Source organism: Hyperolius riggenbachi, chromosome 6, assembly GCF_040937935.1.
Source record: "Hyperolius riggenbachi isolate aHypRig1 chromosome 6, aHypRig1.pri, whole genome shotgun sequence".
NCBI classification, from domain to species: Eukaryota; Metazoa; Chordata; class Amphibia; order Anura; family Hyperoliidae; genus Hyperolius; species Hyperolius riggenbachi.
Genome location: NC_090651.1, coordinates 42,989,056 through 43,007,682, shown reverse-complemented (window position 1 = coordinate 43,007,682; position 18,627 = coordinate 42,989,056). Strand labels below are relative to the sequence as shown.

At 46.7% G+C, this 18,627-nt stretch overlaps 1 protein-coding gene and 1 long non-coding RNA gene across 4 annotated transcripts in view; both read left to right on the top strand.

The window, feature by feature from the left end:
* The window catches only part of AK5 (adenylate kinase 5), a 390,301-nt gene extending 381,154 nt beyond the window's left edge, over positions 1–9,147 (top strand). For all 3 annotated transcript variants that reach the window (XM_068239188.1, XM_068239186.1, XM_068239189.1), the window contains exon 14: positions 8,740–9,147. In XM_068239188.1, the coding sequence (XP_068095289.1) occupies positions 8,740–8,808 (69 nt within the window). In that variant the 3' untranslated portion in view covers positions 8,809–9,147. The remainder of the gene's footprint in view (positions 1–8,739) is intronic.
* Positions 9,148–13,315: 4,168 nt separating this feature from the next.
* Positions 13,316–16,921, top strand: LOC137520799 (uncharacterized). The gene is made up of 2 exons (XR_011021941.1): positions 13,316–13,356; positions 13,876–16,921. It is a non-coding gene; the product is annotated as an uncharacterized lncRNA (long non-coding RNA).
* Positions 16,922–18,627: the final 1,706 nt, after the last annotated feature.

Sequence of the window (18,627 nt, the reverse complement as noted above, 5' to 3'; positions counted from 1 at the left end):
GGGGATTATTCTTGAGGCATATGCACAGTCAATGTACAGAGCAAATGCATTCAAACACAGGCTGACTGGCTTTACTGTGGAGAGACAGATGAATAATCAGTACCAGTGAGTGCACACACAGATTCTCTCACTGATCAGCTCTGTGGTGACAGGTAGGGAAGCACAGTCATTGATTCACATTATACAGTACTCTGGTGTTGCTATGACAACATTTCTTCTCCTCACACACACTGTATATATATTATCTAACTGTAGAGAATCAGACGAAGAATATTTAGCTGATTTGATTTGACAGTCTGATTTTGTGTCATTACTATTAGGAAAACTCCTGTCATTTTCTTTCTGTGTTTCTGTGTGGTGAAATTTCACTTATCTGTCAATTTTTCCTGAAGTGGTCTCCTTGGCCTTGCTGAGCTATCTCTCACTCCTCTGTGGATGAGGTGTCTCCCTGTTTTGACTCAGGGAGCTGTCTCTCATGGTCCCCTTTCTGTGTGTCATCAGTGAGCTAAATTCCTCTGCTACTGAATGCCATTTCTCTCTCTGTCAGCTCAGTTTCTCCCCCTCTGGTCTCTGTCATCTCTCCTCACGCTGCCTGTGTCACCTTCTGAGGTAAAAAATCAGAGAGGGCTTGCCTCTTCAGCTGGAGGGGCGTTCCCAACCTGTGTAACTGACACCCGCCCCCTGACTGAGAGCAGAACAGCCATCTTGAGTGCTGGCTGCTTGCTCTGTGTAAATACAGCCTGTGCCAGCACTAATTCTCATAGCTGATGCTGGCCAGAAATAAAAATACATGTTTTTTTTTTTTTGTTTTTTTTTAATTAAAGAAGCTGCACTATTTGTAGCAGGGCTACATATGTATGAGTTAAAATGTTTGTATTTAGTTTAAATTGCTGTTGGCACTTTGCGATAGATAAGTGACTTTTCGCCACCACTGTCCTGATCTAATGTCCCACCATTGCTAAGTTCATGTAAACTTGTCTCCACCCGTGACCACACCCACATTTTGGTTTATGACCACACACATTTTTCGCTAAGCGCGCCGCGCTACGTAGCCCCAATTAGGGGGGGGGGAGCTGACTGGATAATCAGCACCGGGTGCCAAATATGCTAGGTACGCCACTGGCTGCAATGTCTTTTTTTTTTTTCTTTAATCTATACATTTATTTTATCGATCCTCACCGCCAGCGGCGCCGAGCCGGATCTCCCCACTCAGTGACGTCACACGTCATCGCCGAAGTGGAACGCTGAGCAGAGCGGCAGTCAGCAGAGAGACAGAGGCGCCACCAGCGAGCCAGCCCCATACTTCCTAGAGGCTTGAGGTTAGACAGCGTGCCGTGCGTGGAGCCCAGGGTGGAGGCAGCAGCCGGACCGGATTTTAAATCAGCCAGAGCTAGGTGAGGCAGCTCAGGACCAAAGGCAGCGCACACCGCACAGCACTTACTGTCTGTCTATACAGGCGGCATATTTGACGGTGGGTGAGCGAACTTGAAGCCTGGCAGAGGGAGGAGGGTGGGTGAGCGTGAGCCTGGGGGGGGGGGGGCTATAAACAGTTATGGAACATTCCAGGTCAGGAAGGTACATACTGAGGGAGGGAGGGAGGGTGGGTGAGGGTGAGCGTGAGCCTGGGGGGGGGGGGGGGGACTTGGGGCTACAAACAGTTATGGAACAGAACATGCTGGAAGGTACATACTGAGGGAGTATGCTTGGAAGAACAAAGAGAAATCGAGAGCCCAATATGGTGTAGTATTGTTAAGTTGGTTGTGGTTTAAAACAAAAAATCTTAGATATACTCACAAACATGGGTTACCCATAGGCAACCACTTCAAGTGCAGGTAGGGAGTATTATAACCTGACCCCACTCAGGTTTTTAAGATGTCGTTCTCTGTGAATAGGAAATGGGGTAGCACCCCTCCACCGAGGGTGGAATCAAGATTTCAGTAAAGCTTGGTGTACAGAGGCGCCAGAGTACAATAAAAACATTTAAAACCCGTCTAAAAGAGGGGGATGTTCAGGTGGACTTACCTCTCTGGTCTGGGGTGCCATGTCAGCTGCTGGTGTTGGTCCACTGTGTTTTATCAAGGGCAGGGTCAATGCAGCTAGCTATCAGGAGATTTTGGAGCACTTCATGCTTCCATCTGCTGAAAAGCTTTATGGAGATGAAGATTTTATTTTTCAGCACAACCTGGCACCTGCTCACAGTGCCAAAACCACTGGTAAATGGTTTACTGACCATGGTATTACTGTGCTCAATTGGCCTGCCAACTCTCCTGACCTGAACCCCATAGAGAATCTGTGGGATGTTGTGAAGAGAAAGTTGAGAGACGCAAGACCCAACACTCTGGATGAGCTTAAGGCCGCTATCGAAGCATCCTGGGCCTCATAACACCTGAGGGAACAATCCCCTTCTAGCTCAATGGGATCCGTTATTAGTTGAGCAAGAAGGGGGGATTGTTCCCTCCAGGGGGGTTATTAGTTGAGCAAGAGGGGGATTGTTCCCTCGGCGGGGGGGGGGTTATTAGTTGAGCTACAGGGGACGGGAACAACCCCTTCTAGCTTAATGGGATCCGTGGTTGCAAAAAAATGACAGGCGTGTTAACAGAGAGAAGCCACGCCTACGCAGTTATACACTGTCCTCTATGGCAAGTTGCAAACTATGATGGGTTGCAAAATTTTTCATTACACCGGATTCAGCCACTGTGATATCTAAATACTATTAAAGTAGCTGCTGATGCCTCCCACTAGATTGATGTGGTGAAAGATTTTGCGACCCAACAGATTTTGCAACTTGCTTTACCAGTGCCTGTACGGACTGTGCATAACTGCGCATGCGCAGCTTCTTCCAGTTACCCCAGCTATAATTATTTGTAACTGGCCAGTGGCCAGTCAACGCATGCGCAGTGCGATCCCTCCGTCCCTCTCCGGCAGCTGGGAGTACTGTGCAGGCAAAGAACGCTCCCAGCCACACTGCGCATGCAACAACTGGCCGCAACTGGCTGAAGTTATGGGACCCGATACCAGAAGAGTGAGGACGGCACCGTAGGAGCGATTCGTGTGGATGGGGCTGGAGGAAGCCCCAAGTATGTATAACACTTGGACATATACTAGCAGGGGCATAACTAGAAATCACTGGGCCCCCCTGCAAAAATTTGGATGGGGCCCCCCCATAGGTGCCAAATAATCATTTCAAATAAAGCGTTTCACTATAAAATAATTGTAACGGGTCAGCGTTTCACCATACAATAATCGTAATGCACCAGAAATGAATCTTAAAGTGGGCAGCATTTCACCAGAAATGAATCGTAAAGTGGGCAGCATTTCACCAGAAATGAATCGTAAAGTGGGCAGCATTTCACCAGAAATTAATCGTAAAGTGGGCAGCATTTCACCAGAAATGAATCGTAAAGTGGGCAGCATTTCACCAGAAATGAATCGTAAAGTGGGCAGCATTTCACCAGAAATTAATCGTAAAGTGGGCAGCATTTCACCATAAAATGATCATAACGTGGGCAGAATTTCACCATAAAATAATCGTAACGTGGGCAGCATGTCACCATAAAATAATCGTAAAGTGGGCAGCAGTCTCCAGAAAATCGCAATGTGGGCAGCAGTCACCAGAAAAATCGCAATGTGGGCAGCAGGCACCAGAAAATTGTAATGTGAGCAGTAGTGACCAGAAAATAATCGTAAAGTGGGCAGCAGTCACCAGAAAATAATCGTAAAGTGGGCAGCAGTCACCAGAAAGGCAGCAGTCACCAGAAAATAATCGTAAAGTGGGCAGCAGTCACCAGAAAGGCAGCAGTCACCAGAAAATAATTGTAAAGTGGGCAGCAGTCACCAGAAAATAATCGTAAAGTGGGCAGCAGTCACCTGAAAGGCAGCAGTCACCAGAAAATAATTGTAAAGTGGGCAGCAGTCAACAGAAAGGCAGCAGTAACCAGAAAATAATCGTAAAGTGGGCAGCAGTCACCAGAAAATAATAGTAAAAGTGGGCAGCAGTCACCAGAAAGGCAGCAGTCACCAGAAAAATCGCAATGTGGGCAGCACATTATTAAAGGGAACCAGAGAGGAAGGATAGGGAAAAATAGGAAAAGGTTTTATACATACCTGGGGCTTCCTCCAGCCCCATAAGCGCGGATCGCTCCCACGCCGCAATCCTCCGCTTCCTGTATCGCCGGTACCGGGCCCCGTCACTTCCGGCGGACGCGGCCAATTGTCTGCATGCACAGGGGCTACCTCCATACCCTTACGCATGTTGCTGCGCAATTTGCAGCCGCACGCATAGGTATATGGAGGGAGCCCCTGTGATGCGGACAATTGGCCGCGTCCGCCGGCCGACTCGCGGAAATGACGGGTCCCGGTACCGTCGGATCCAGGCAGTGAAGGACGGTGGCGTAGGAGCGATCCAGGCTTATGGGGCTGGAGGAAGCCCCAGGTATGTATAAAACCTTTCCCCCCAACGTCTCTGGTTCCCTTTAAGTACTGTCCATATCGTTAATTGCGGCTTTTAATATTGGTGCTTATGGCAGCCCCGTTTTCACCTGCTCTGCACCTTACCCCCTGCCCTTCCCCTCATATCATGTTCTACCAATTTCCCACCAGAAAAGTTTGGCCAGTACACCTTAAACCCCCCTCCCCTGCAAAGTGGCTAGTATGACTATCCCTCCCAGCATTTTATGTGTGCCCCCCCCCCCCCCCCTACTAATCTAATAGTCCTCTTGTTCCCCTATGTATACCCAGGATCATTCCCCCCAACGAAAAAACTAAGTGGCCAGCATTACTGACCCTCTTCCCTCACCTGCCCCATGTACAGTATATTACGTCTCACAAAGATTGATGTAATTTGAGCCCCCCCACACACACACTCCTCGTGGCTGACATTCTCCCCCTCCCCCTGCAATGTCTGTCCTCCACCACCTTGTATTTTAAGGCACATGACAGCAAAGCAGTTTATAATTCCATTACACCTCATCCAGCGCTGTGCATTGCTCCTCTCCTACACTTTCATCAGAGGCGAGCTGCCCAGTGTACTGTGCTTCCCGAGTTTCTCACATGACAACTCAGTCTAGTGATGGGTCGTTCGCGAACGAGCCGGCTCTAAGAGCCGGCTCTTTGAAGTGAATCAGAGGAGCCGATGCTCACTCTGAGAAGAGCCGATGCCTCAGTCCCCCCTTTTAGCTCTGCTTTGCTCCGTAATAAAGGGCGCTGAGGCATTCTGGGAGATGTAGTCCTCCTCTTGCAGCTTGTAGAAGTGTTTGGGGCAGAGCAGAGCAGTAGCAGGAGGGATTGCCTCAGTCAGAGAAGTAGTCTGGAGTTGGCATGGAGACGGGGGCGGGGCTTTTAATCCGATTCTGAGTGGTGTCTAGTGATATTTAATTAAGAGCCGATTCAGAGCCGTAAGAGCCGGCTCTTTAATGGGAGCCGATTCAGAAGAGCCGATTCTCTAAGAAGAGCCGGAATTCCCATCACTAACTCAGTCAGGAGCTGCACAAATGTGAATTATAGCAGAGGAGCTCTGAAGAAAGCAGAGGAGAGAGCAAGGAAGAGGGATGCACAGCACTAGATGAGGTGTATGCCAGAGATATACACCGCTCTGCTGTGCGAGGAGGACAGACATTGCAGCCTTCAGGAGGAAGCAGGGAGAAGCACGTCAGCCTGAGTGAGGGAGTATCAGCTGCCCTGCGAGTCACGCAGCTGTGTAGTAAAGAAGAGAAGGGAGATGAGATCTCGGCAAGCCTGCATAGCGGCTAGTTGCCACTTCTTCTTTAGCAACAGTTCTGTGCTAGTAGGTTTGATAGTTTTTCTGACTGCAGCAGAAAAGTAGCTATTTCAGACGACCCTCCTCCCTCCTGTGACGCGTTTATGGAAGTGCGCATGCGCAGTGCTGAAAGTAGCTATTTTGGATGGGTAGCTATCTTAGACGGGACAACGGCAGTGAGTGACAACAGTGAGAGACGCAGTGAGTGACAGCAGTGAGTAATGGCAGTGAGTGACAGCAGTGAGTAATGGCAGTGAGTGACAGCAGTGAGTGATGGCAATGAGTGACAATAGTGAGTGACAGCAGTGAGTGATGTGACAGCAGTGACAATAGTGAGTGACAGCAGTGGGTGACAATAGTGAGCGACAATATTGAGTGACAGCAGTGAGTGATGGCAATGAGTGACAATAGGGAGTGACAGCAGTGAGTGACAGCAGTGGGTGACAATAGTGAGTGACAATATTGAGTGACAGCAGTAAGTGATGGCAATGAGTGACAGCAGTGAGTGACAACAGTGAGAGACACAGTAAGTGACAGCAGTGAGTGACAACAGTGACAGCAGTGATTGACAATAGTGAGCGACAACAGTGAGAGACGCAGTGAGTGACAACAGTAAGAGACAGCAGAGAGTGATGGTAGTGAGTGACAACAGTGAGTGAGGACAGTGACAGATGTTGCCTCAGTCAGTGAAGATGCTCCATGAGCTGCTGATCTTTCTGACTCCATGCAAACATTGTTGCAATTTGTACACAAGAGCCCTAGAGCAGGGGTGCCAAACTCAAATACAAAGTGGGCCGAAATTGTACGCTGGGACCTATTCGCCGGCCAACCTCAATGTCTACTGGCCTCCTTCCTCCCATATAAAGTTCTCTGGTGTCTAGTGGTCCTCCCTCCCCTATACAGTTCCCTGGTGTCTAGTGGCCCCACCCTCCCCTATACAGTTCCCTGGTGTCTAGTGCTTTCCCCCTACCTCCCCATATGGCTTCCCTGGTGTTCTAGGGCTTCTCCACCAATATTGCTTCCCTGGTGGTCTACAGTGAGCCATAATACAAAGTGGGGAAACCACTTGGGGGCCAAATGTAATTGCTCTGAGGGCCAAATTTGTATGCCCTAGAGATAGTCAAACAATTGGACCAATCAAAATTGAAGTGAATTTGATTGGCCTACTCCCAAGCTGCCAACAATTACCATACATTTGCATGCAACAAATAATCATTAGCCTCTAAATGACCCTTCCTAGTCAGCAAACAAAGCCGAGGGTCGCTCAGGGCGCTGGCTTCCAAGGGGGCACCCAGAGCTGGCTATCTAATGGAGGGCACCTACTCCTGGCTACTTATACTGAGGGCACCTACTCCTGGCTACTTATACTGAGGGCACCTACTCCTGGCTACTTATACTGAGGGCACCTACTCCTGGCTACTTATACTGAGGGCACCTACTCCTGGCTACTTATACTGAGGGCACCTACTCCTGGCTACTTATACTGAGGGCACCTACTCCTGGCTACTTATACTGAGGGCACCTACTCCTGGCTACTTATACTGAGGGCACCTACTCCTGGCTACTTATACTGAGGGCACCTACTCCTGGCTACTTATACTGAAGGCACCTACTCCTGGCTACTTATACTGAGGGCACCTACTCCTGGCTACTTATACTGAGGGCACCTACTCCTGGCTACTTATACTGAAGGCACCTACTCCTGGCTACTTATACTGAGGGCACCTACTCCTGGCTACTTATACTGAAGGCACCTACTCCTGGCTACTTATACTGAGGGCACCTACTCCTGGCTACTTATACTGAGGGCACCTACTCCTGGCTACTTATACTGAGGGCACCTACTCCTGGCTACTTATACTGAAGGCACCTACTCCTGGCTACTTATACTGAGGGCACCTACTCCTGGCTACTTATACTGAGGGCACCTACTCCTGGCTACTTATACTGAGGGCACCTACACCTGGCTACTTATACTGAGGGCACCTACTCCTGGCTACTTATACTGAGGGCACCTACTCCTGGCTACTTATACTGAGGGCACCTACTCCTGGCTACTTATACTGAGGGCACCTACTCCTGGCTACTTATACTGAGGGCACCTACACCTGGCTACTTATACTGAGGGCACCTACTCCTGGCTACTTATACTGAGGGCACCTACTCCTGGCTACTTATACTGAGGGCACCTACTCCTGGCTACTTATACTGAGGGCACCAACACCTGGCAACCTATGGGGGGGGAGACGTACACCTGACTTCCTGTACTGGGGGCACCTATGCTTGGCTACCTATATTGAGGGCACCTACACATGAGATCCTATACTGGGTGCACCTATACCTGGCTACCTACCTATACTGAGTCTGAGGGCATTTAACTGTCCCACTGATTGTTTTTTTTATATTTCTGAAAGTTTCTAGCCTTTATTTTTAAGTGTATTCAGGATAATGCACTCTTTCCATCCATTTTCTGGTTATTAGTATTTGTCTATTATGCATATGTGATGTTTTACGGAGATCTGAGCATTTGGTGCGTGTGATGTGTCACGACTTCAAAAAGATTGGTAACCACTGTCCTAGGAGGTAACTCAGGAGAAAAGGTGAATTTCATATGGGTGTGTGTGTGGTGTGTGTGTGTGGTGTGTGTGTGTGTGGTTGTGTGTGTTTGGTGTGGTGTTTGTGTGGTATGTGTGTGTGGTGTGTGTGTGTGAGCGTGTGCGTGCACATACGAAGAGGATGAGGGGGGGTCACCAAAATCAGGTTTCGCTCAGGGCACTGTGAAACCTAGGGCTGGCCATCAGCAAATGATGCAATTCTGGGACATATTGTTAAATCCATGACTGTCCCATCATGCTCTGCTCCTTAGAGGTCTTCCAGAGCCTTTTGAAGGTATCAGGAAATTGTTTCATTAAAAGCTAACGTGAGAAATCAACAAGACATAGAGAAGTCTAGAAATAATGTGCATTGTTCTCTTCCATCTGCAGATCAGCTCAGAAGGGTCTCCAGAACAAGTTTTCCATCAGCTCTGTGCATCAATCGACTCTGTTTTCTGAGAAAATCCTCTGCAGACACGGTGTACATCTTGTATATTTCATTCCTCAGTGAATGCCGACGCAGGAAGCACAACACTGCATGCTGTCTGGACTGTGACATCACAGCAGGAAGAGGAGGAGCTGAGGACAACCTTTGGACCCCACTGGCTGAGGAAGGAAGCGTTCCAGCATGCATTGCCAGCTTATGGGTCATGCTAGGTCTTTCCACAACCCCTGGTGTGGTGGCGTTTCCTTACACTTATCATCATGTACCAATGTCACATTTACCATGCCACAGGTTTCTGTCACTCTCTGCCTAAAAAAAAAACATTAAAATTAACTACATCATGCTTCCAAGAAGGAATGAACTGGCTAACCCTGCAGTAGGACTATCCACATGAAGTCAAGTGAATTACATAGAACTTGCTTGCAACTTGTTTGCCATTGATGGTTAGTCACAGCTTTTTTCTACACCCTTATGCAGCACTCATGTGATAATACCAAGTGATGATTGCCTGCTCTGCAGAGGAGCTTTCTCTGCTCACTTCAAGCTTACTGCTACTGTTCACATACAGATCATTTTTCCCCTCTTACCCAGGAGTCAAACTCATGACCTCATGCTTCACAGTTAGAGGCAGTACCTCTGGACCTTCTCAACCTATTTTGTCAGCGTTCAGAGAACAGATGATGGAGGAGACTGTGCACTGCAGCTTACTTGCCTGTGTGCTCTGAACTGTGACAAGATGATTTGTGAGTGAGCAAAAGCAGTCGGCTAGAGTGAGCAAAGAACAGGAGACTGCAGATGATTTCCCATCAGCCATTGGAGTAGGCAGTCTTCAGACTACAAACTCACACAGTAGGGCTACGTTAGAACTAGCCAGTAAGGCAAACTTCTGACTACTGTGAGTAGGTTCTATAGAATTCATTTTTTCTATCCTACATGTTGACACTGAGTATTGGAGGGTTTAGGATTCATTAAATACGGACCCAGAACCAACAGCTAAGTCCTCTGTATGTGGAATGTCTTACCTGCCAAAAGACTTGTCATTCTGTCTTATTGGTTCTTTAATTCATAAAGCCTTGTTTCGTAGTCTTTTCCCCAAGTGCGGGTAAGTACAGGTGCATACACACATCCAATTTAGATTGGCCACATTTACCACTTCCATGTAGAATACAAGCCAGCAGATTTCAATATAGTAGAGTGTCTGTTATCACGCACTGACGGGGATTGGCTGATGCTGGATAAGGGTGCTTTCTGGTTGCTTGAGATTAAAAATAGGCCTAATACAGTACTACACCCCACCCTACACATGAACTCTGTATTACATGTTAATTTCTTATCATTGAGGGTCTCACTGTAGTCTGACCCAGTCCTGATTTAGACAGGAACTGCCACTTACATACCTGATGTTTAACTCTTTCAGGCAAAGAAAGAAAAAAAGGAACACAGCCTAGTTATTTGTGTGCTAGGCATGACTTATAAAGGCAAACGCATTGTGGGATTTGTAGTTCCTTATCAGCTGGAGGGCCAAGTTTGCCCATGCCTGGGCTAAACTCTCTAAATACATACAGGGTGCATTTCTCTCCGTTTTCCTTCTGTCCAGCGCAAGAGTTCAGGTCCACTTTAAAAACTGTGAATTCACTGCAGTAGTGTGTGTATGTGTGTGTCGCATTAAGCAAACCATGTAATACATGGAGTTCTTCCAAGCGTTTGAGTCAGATTCCGCTATGTGGGAGCTGATGAAGGTGTGGGCGGACTGAATACCAGTGCCACTTAACACAGTAATTGGCAGAAGCTATCGGAGCCCCACTGTTTTCTTCAATTAGCTTTACACATAGCCACTTAACTGCATGACGGAGAGACAACATCCTCCATTGCTTACTACACAAGCGCCGCAGCCTTAGAGGAACACAAAGCGCGCTCGGTGGGTGGTCACCTCTGAATCATGTCAGAGGGAGAAGAGCCGATCCTGGCAACATTAAGGGGGCGTATGACTTCAGATAGGTGCCGGGATACAGCCAGGAATGAGAAATGGTGACCATTCTGTCTCCAGCAGGGGATCCGAGACTTAGAAACCGTCAGAGCAAAGGCAGCCAAAGAAACAAGCGCTTCCATAGTCTCATCACCTCCCTCATCACTGCTAAGCAAAGTGCAGTTGGTTTTATAGGTTTTGCTTTAAAGGAACACCATCAAACCATGGGCTTGATTCACTAAGACAAATAGACGGGCAGGCCCTGGTCTAGACCATGTTAGTACTCGCGAAGTGGAACCTCCGCCGCATGTCCGTGGACCTCCTGGGGAAGCAATACGTGGTGCACCGGCTTCAAGCTGCGGGTTGACGGAGACGTCGGGTGATTGAAGGGATGTGCCCTGAGAAGTGCTCCCCCGCGAAGGCGAGCGGTGAATTCCGGTAGCGTAAGTGCAGAGACTGTTCCCCGTACAGCCGCACACTGCATAGGCTGTGCAACTGAATAGTGGCTTTGCTGTTAGCGGTGGGACTGAGCTTCTATTATTTGCGCAGGTCTGAGTCGAGTAGTGGTGATTATCCAGCACGATGGTTGTTACAACTGGTGAAGATATTCTAGAGACATCAACCATTGATGATAGCTGAGACTTTTTTGAGACAGCGCACAAGTAAAAAGTAAACAGCTGTGGATGCTGGAGAACTACTGATATCAGCGGGGTGGCAGGATACAGGGGCAGATGGCCATTTAGGAGAGTGTGAGAGGAGGCCTTATGGTGTGCGTCGGTGGTGGCCCCACAGATGTCAGACTGTGGATGGTGGACCAATGTGATTTGCATAGGCTATGCTGGGCCATCATTGTTGGGCAGTAACCGTCACGGTGACAGTGGGGAGAAATACATGAGTTACCACATGTGTCAATGTACTGACCAGAGTTGTTTTAGAGGGGAGGGTTCAGCATTACACTTGCTGGAATTTTTGTATGCAGCTAATAAAATATTTTTGGGTATAAGCACATAAAGAGTTAAAGGTTATTATTGTGGTTACTTGAGATTGGTTTTTACCTTTATCTCTCCTCAGTTTTGAGTGGTCCGTCAAACAATCGTTGGCCACCCGATTCCTATGTGTGTATATGAAGACAAATAGCACGCCTTATCAAAGTTAACACACCTTATCAGAGTAGCATAGCGAACTTATGCCTGCCAAATGGCAATGATGAGAGCTTCACTCGTCCTGCCCTGAGCCCCTGCAGGTTCGTAACGCTCGCTATGCTAGTCTGATAAGGCGTGTTACCTTTGATAAGGCGTGCTAACTTTGATAAGGAATGCTATTTGTCTTAGTGAATCAAGCCCCAAGTGTTCTAAAATGACAATGTACAAATAATGTCTAAGTAGCTGTGTAAACATTTTCCTACTTTTCATGTTAAATATCAAAGGCTTTAATTCATTGAGTGTAGGATTTGGCTCTATTGGAACAAATCATTCTCAAAGGGGGTGCCTGCTTCAATTCACAGCCAGTGTTGTTGTTTTTTGCATATCAGACCACAGAGTATTTTTCTCTGAAAGCAAAAAAAGTATGAAAAACTGTGGAGTCACAGACAATTACAAATGTTACATTTCCTCTGCTCTCTGCAGAGACACTTCTGACAGAGACACAGGCAGCTGCAGCTGTTAAGAGCTTTCTAACACACACAGGGTTAACAGATGCACTGTGAGGGAATTCCCCCTCCCCTCATGGTTCACTCTGCCATCAGATTAGAGCAGACTTGCCATCAGTTAAGAGTGAAAGAAATTTGATACAGTAAACAAAAGAGATAAGCAAGTGAAATGTATCCATCAGTATTTACCAGCACTTCAGGGACTCTCTCAATCCCAGGTTAAAAAAACATGTTAAAGAGACACTGAAGCGAAAAAAATATATGATATAATGAATTGGTTGTGTACTATGAATAATTACTAGACGTTTAGCAGCAAAGAAAATATTCTCATATTTTTATTTTCAGGTATATAGTGTTTTTTCTAACATTGCATCATTCTCTAATATGTGCAGATTACACAACACTCAGCATTCAAAATGAGTCTTTCAGAGCAGTCTGTGAAGTAATGACCTCTCCTCTAGCAGAGGAAAAGTAAATAGTCCAGGAACAGTTGAGATAATAAAAGTCAGATAACAGCCCTCTCCATGACTAACTTAGTCGGAAAGCTTAATGGCTTGTTTGCATAGAGATAACAACTGGAGTTTCTCAACTCTTCCTGTACTGGAAACAATTAGATTGATGTATCTGATCTTAATGTTTTATTTCTTAGCTGTAGTACACATACAAATCATAATATAATTTTTTTCGCTTCAGTGTCTCTTTAATCGATTAGTGTTCCTTTAATTGTTGAGTTTAACCTCTTGAGCCCCAGAGGTTCATACCCCCTGAGTGACCAGGCAATTTTATTTTACAATTTGGTCATACAACTTAGTACCCAAAATAATTTTACCTCCTTTTCTTCTCACAAACAGAGCTTTCTTTTGGTGCTATTTGATTGCTGCTGCTATTTTTAGTTGTGTTTTTAATAAAAAATAAAAAAATGTGTTAAAAATTAAAACATACAGATAAGTTAACCTGCCTGGCGTTCTATTAAGATCGCCAGGGAGGCTGCGGGAGGGTTTTTTTTTTAATAAAAAAAAAACTATTTCATGCAGCCAACTGAAAGTTGGCTGCATGAAAGCCCACTAGAGGGCGCTCCGGAGGCGTTCTTCCGATCGCCTCCGGCGCCCAGAATAAACAAGGAAGGCCGCAATGAGCAGCCTTCCTTGTTTTGCTTACATCGTCGCCATAGCGACGAGCGGAGTGACGTCAGCCGACGTCCTGACGTCAGCCGCCTCCGATCCAGCCCTTAGCGCTGGCCGGAACTTTTTGTTCCGGCTACGCTGGGCTCAGGCGGCTGGGGGGACCCTCTTTCGCCACTGCTCGCGGCGGATCACCGCAGAGCGGCGGCGATCAGGCAGCACACGCAGCTGGCAAAGTGCCGGCTGCGTGTGCTGCTTTTTATTTGAGCCAAATCGGCCCAGCAGGGCCTGAGCGGCAGGCTCCGGCGGTACTGGACGAGCTGAGCTCGTCCAGACCGCCCAGCAGGTTAATTAGCTTCCCCCTAAATTGGCCCTAGACTAAGATACATACACTACATGATACATAAATAGGCATATGGCTATGGCAGGGATTAGATTGTGAGCCCCTCCAAGGGATGGTTAGTGACAGGACTATGTACTCTGTACAGCGCTGCGGAAGATGTCAGCGCTGTATAAATATTTTTTTTGTGAAATAAAATAAACAGCCTGCCAGCGCTGATCTCTGGCTAGCTCACAGGGACAACAATGGATCATTTGCATAGATTCAGCAGTGATGCATTGTGGGAGACATCTCGGAGCTCACTCCAACCTGAATTATCGCAAATACTTTCTGTTTTAAGAAAGCAAACTTTTATTTCCAAAACAACATGGAAACATGTCAAGTTAATCGTTTTGGTTGCATTCACGTTCAAATGAGAATTCTACATATGTTTAGAGCTCCACCTACTGGTATAACTTTGTAAGCACATGAGAGGGTTTTATTTTAGCCTAGATGGAGGCTGTCATGTTTATTTCCTTTTAGACAATACCAGTTGCCTGGCAGCCCTGCTGATCCTCTGCCTCTAATACTATTAGCCATAGCCCCTGAACAAGCATGCAGCAGATCAGGTGTTTCAGTGGTTCAGACTTATAAGTCTGATCTGACAAGACTAGCTGCATGCTTGTTTCTGGTTTTAATCAGATACTACTGCAGAGAAATAGACCAGCAGGGCTGCCAGGCAACTGGTATTGATTAAAAGGATATAAACATGACAGCCTCCATATACCTCTCTCTTCAGTTCCCCTTTAATGGGAAGTTTTAGGCTAGTTTCACACATGCTGCCGTGTGATTTGCGGACAGCACAAGTGCCTACCCCGTGGCACTGCAATATTGCATGCAGATCTGTCCCTGCCGCAGACAATGCACATTTGTCCCTAAGGGCCGGTTCAGACGGACGTCTGCCCGGCATCGCGTTTGATGACGTGCGGCGGCTGCGCGGTCAGGCTTTCAGTAGCCTTCGCGTCCGGATGCGGTCGGCGTTTTTATTCCCCTAGGGGGACACTAGCCGTCACGGTTGGCCGCCCCTGGAAGCTATATGTAGCTTCCAGGGCGGCCACGAACACAAGCAAAAATCGGGACCCGAACGCCGCGTTCGTGTAAACGCGTGTAAAAGCTCAGTGTAAACGCTCCCATTCACTTGAATGGGAGCATTTAACGCGACGTTCCGAACGCTTGCAGTAAACGCTCCACAAGCGTCCGTCTGAACCGGCCCTAAAGGTGGACACACACCATAAAATTTTCATGCAATCTGACTGTACAATTTTTATACAATCTTACCAACATCCATGTAGTATAATAGCACTTTGTGATTGGATTGCATGAAAATTGTATAGTGTGTGGCCACCTTTAGGCAGACAATTCCCACAGGGAAATCTTCATGCCCCGGAACGTGTACGTAAGTGATGTCAGACATCGTCAGTCCCCTAAGTCACATGCACCCTTCCAGACAGGAAGTTCCTCACTTTGCCAGCATGTGCATCACAATGCTACTGCAACAATCTATAAAGATTGTTACGGTGCCATTGATTCCAATCTAATTGTGCGCCGAGCAGTACCGCTCTGCTACACGCTGCAGAATCTGTGTCGCCAGAAGCACTTCCAAATACAATTTTCTCTTCAGATCTGAAATAATTGAAACAGAAATTGGCCTTCTTAAAACATGAGGTATTTGCGATTAATCAGGTTGAAGTGAGCATATGAGGTCTTCCACAATGCATCACTGCTGAATATGTAAATCATCCTTTGTTGTCCCTGTAAGCTAGCCACACCTCCAGAACATCTAGAATGCAATGATGTGTCAGCTTGTTAATTGGACAGAGCCACAATAAACTAACATGCATATAGACTGTTTCGGTTTGGTTGATCCTCATCAGAGCATGGCCTGGATTTATACGGCTGTATGGGGTAGGACTAGATGCACCCAGTTACAGATTACAAGGCAAGCTCAGGGTGAACCACAACTAGGAGTGTGTAAGGTGAGGGTTTCAGTTCAATATTAAGATCTGACTGATCGGATTGATTGGATACAGAAGAAAGCTAGTGACACATGTATGCAACTGTTTCATATTTCTGAATGGATATTGATCAAATGGACATAACCATGGAGCAATAGCCAGCATTTTGATTATTTTTTTCAGCATGTTTGATCTGCTTCCAATCAAAAAAGAAATCCATTTTGAGCTGGGATCGGTCGCTGTATTTTTTTTCCAATCATTTTCTCCATCGTAAATAGGATCAGAAGGAAAAATTGCGTGGTGCGTACCCAGCTTCAGGAAGGTAAAAATAATATAGAGATAAAGTCGCTCATCAATGCTACTGCTGGAGATTTTTGAGCAATTGTTGGGAGATGAATTTCATTAGTTGAATATCCAATAATAAGACAAATCCTGCTACATGAGAAAAGATCCACCAATGGAGGATGTTAGCTTCCAAAATAGTTTGCATGCAAAGTACTCCATTCTGGCCCCTTTCACCATGGTGACAGAAACCTGTGAGCAGCCATTTTGTTCATGCACCAGTAACCCCCACCCCTTTTATAAAGCTTTTATACATTGCTATCTGCCAAGAACACTGCGCCTTGCTTTCTTGTTTTCTCGGTGCCACCATTGGTATTGCAGTGAAAATATCGTCGACTGCCTGCTGAACACCACAGTGTACAAATTGCATGACTGAGCCAAACGATGACCTGTCACCTCTGCAGGAGAGCAGAGCGTCTCTGTTGTCCATAGCAACCAGATCCCGGCCTTCACCTGGAATCTCGCTGTACGACGGACCAGACTCGTGTTTGTATAGCTGCTGCAGACACTACAGGAAGCAGAGATAGAGAAACTGTAATAACTAAACGATTTCAAAAGGAAAATGAAGGAAAAACAGCAGCTTTGGTCAAATGCTACCTTTTCTGTTCTTAGGCTGTGACGATCTGCCCCCCATTGAAATGTTTTACTGATCTGGGACTTGTACTCCACCATAGGTGGAAAGGCATGGGTTGATTAAAGAGGAACTCTGAACATTGCAGACTGTTGTGATTCTTTTTCAGCAAAGTCTCCTTCATACAGAGTCTTCCTGCTCTGCCTCCTGCCTGAACTCTGATTTGTGAAGACAGCGGGTGCCCAGAGCAACCAATCAGGTTCCAGCAACTGTATGCCACAAGGATGCTGACAGGTTGCTCTTGGCAACTGCCCACTTTCGGTCCATTGTTGGTATTTTGTACCTGTATGATAAATCCCACCCACTGTATAGAAGAGGAGACTGTCAGATCTTCAGGTAGGGGAATCCATGTGCCACTCTGGAAGGTGCGGACACACGCTGTAATTGTTGCCTATAGGATTCAGGACTCTATTGCAACAGTCCTGGGCACACGATCCTCTCCCTCAGCTACGGCCAAGTGATGTGTTGCCATGGGGAGGGATGCAGTGACTACCGGTGTGTTTGGCCATTGCTGTCACTTAAAGGGGCACTACATTGAAATTTAGGCTAGTAGCATGTTTGTAATAGTGAAAGCAACACATATTAGGTAGTGTTTCTAGTTACAAAGATCGGCATGATAGGAGAATTTATAGCACCTCTTACAGATCCTGGCCCGTCACGTAGAGAAATAAGATGTCCTTCTCTGTTCAGCTATAACAGCTATTTCTCTCCTCCTGTGTGTGAGCTAAAAGCTTGTTCTGGCTGGAACCATCAGCAATAAGCAAGCACGAATATCTTAGGTATATAAACAGGAAGCTGCTTTTATTTACCTAAGATATCCATACTTGCTGCTGGAGACAGCCTAAAGGGGCCCATACACTGGTCGATTTCAGCCATCGATCAACGCCCGATTCCACCGCTCTGATCAAATCGGCTAGAAATCAATGCAGCAGGAAGCATGATCAATCGGCCAATTGATCGTTTTCCTGCCGTTTTTAATTGATTTGCTCGATACGTCCGGATGGAAAATCTAGGTCGATCAGCTGCTGGCAGCAGAGCGATGGCCCATAGAGTTGCATTGAATCAAATGGTGCGATAATGCATTTTGATCGGTTTTAAATAAATTTAATTCTGAAATCTATTGGAAATCTGTTCCTAGTGTGTGGATAGATTCCTGACAGATTCGACCTGACAGGCACCTGACAGGAATCTGATGGTCGAGTCTGCTGCAAATCTATAAGTGTATGGCCACCTTTACCAAACAGGCTCTTATCTCACACACAGAGAGAAGAGAAATAGCTGTTAGCTGAACAGAGAAGGACGCTTTCTAGTGACACCAGGATCTGAAAGAGGTGCTATAATTTTCCTATCCTGACGACATTTGTAACAAGATACACAATGTAATGTGTTGTCTCAGTGTTAGAAACATGCTGTTAGGGTTATTCCAGTAGCCTAAATTTTGCTGTAGTGCCCCTTTAAAGCAAAACCAAGGTGAATAATATACATCTAACTGAGCCCATATATATGTCCTGGCATGGTTACAAACCAAACGACGGTAGTGTGTCAGCAAACACCGAGCCTCATTTAGTTTAGCAGCGCATGAGCAGTAATACATGTTTGGTTCTAAGACTGCGCTCCTGCGATCTCTGCATGCGCTTGCTCGTCTCATGCTGCAGAGTCTGAGAGGAGATGCGAAGCGTGTGCAGGAGAGGGAGCAGTGTGGTGTACAGGTGCCTCTGAAACAGACAGGCGAGGAGGTGAGGCTTCAACACTCACTGAAAAAAAAATCTCTGCACAAACTCATCATGTGTG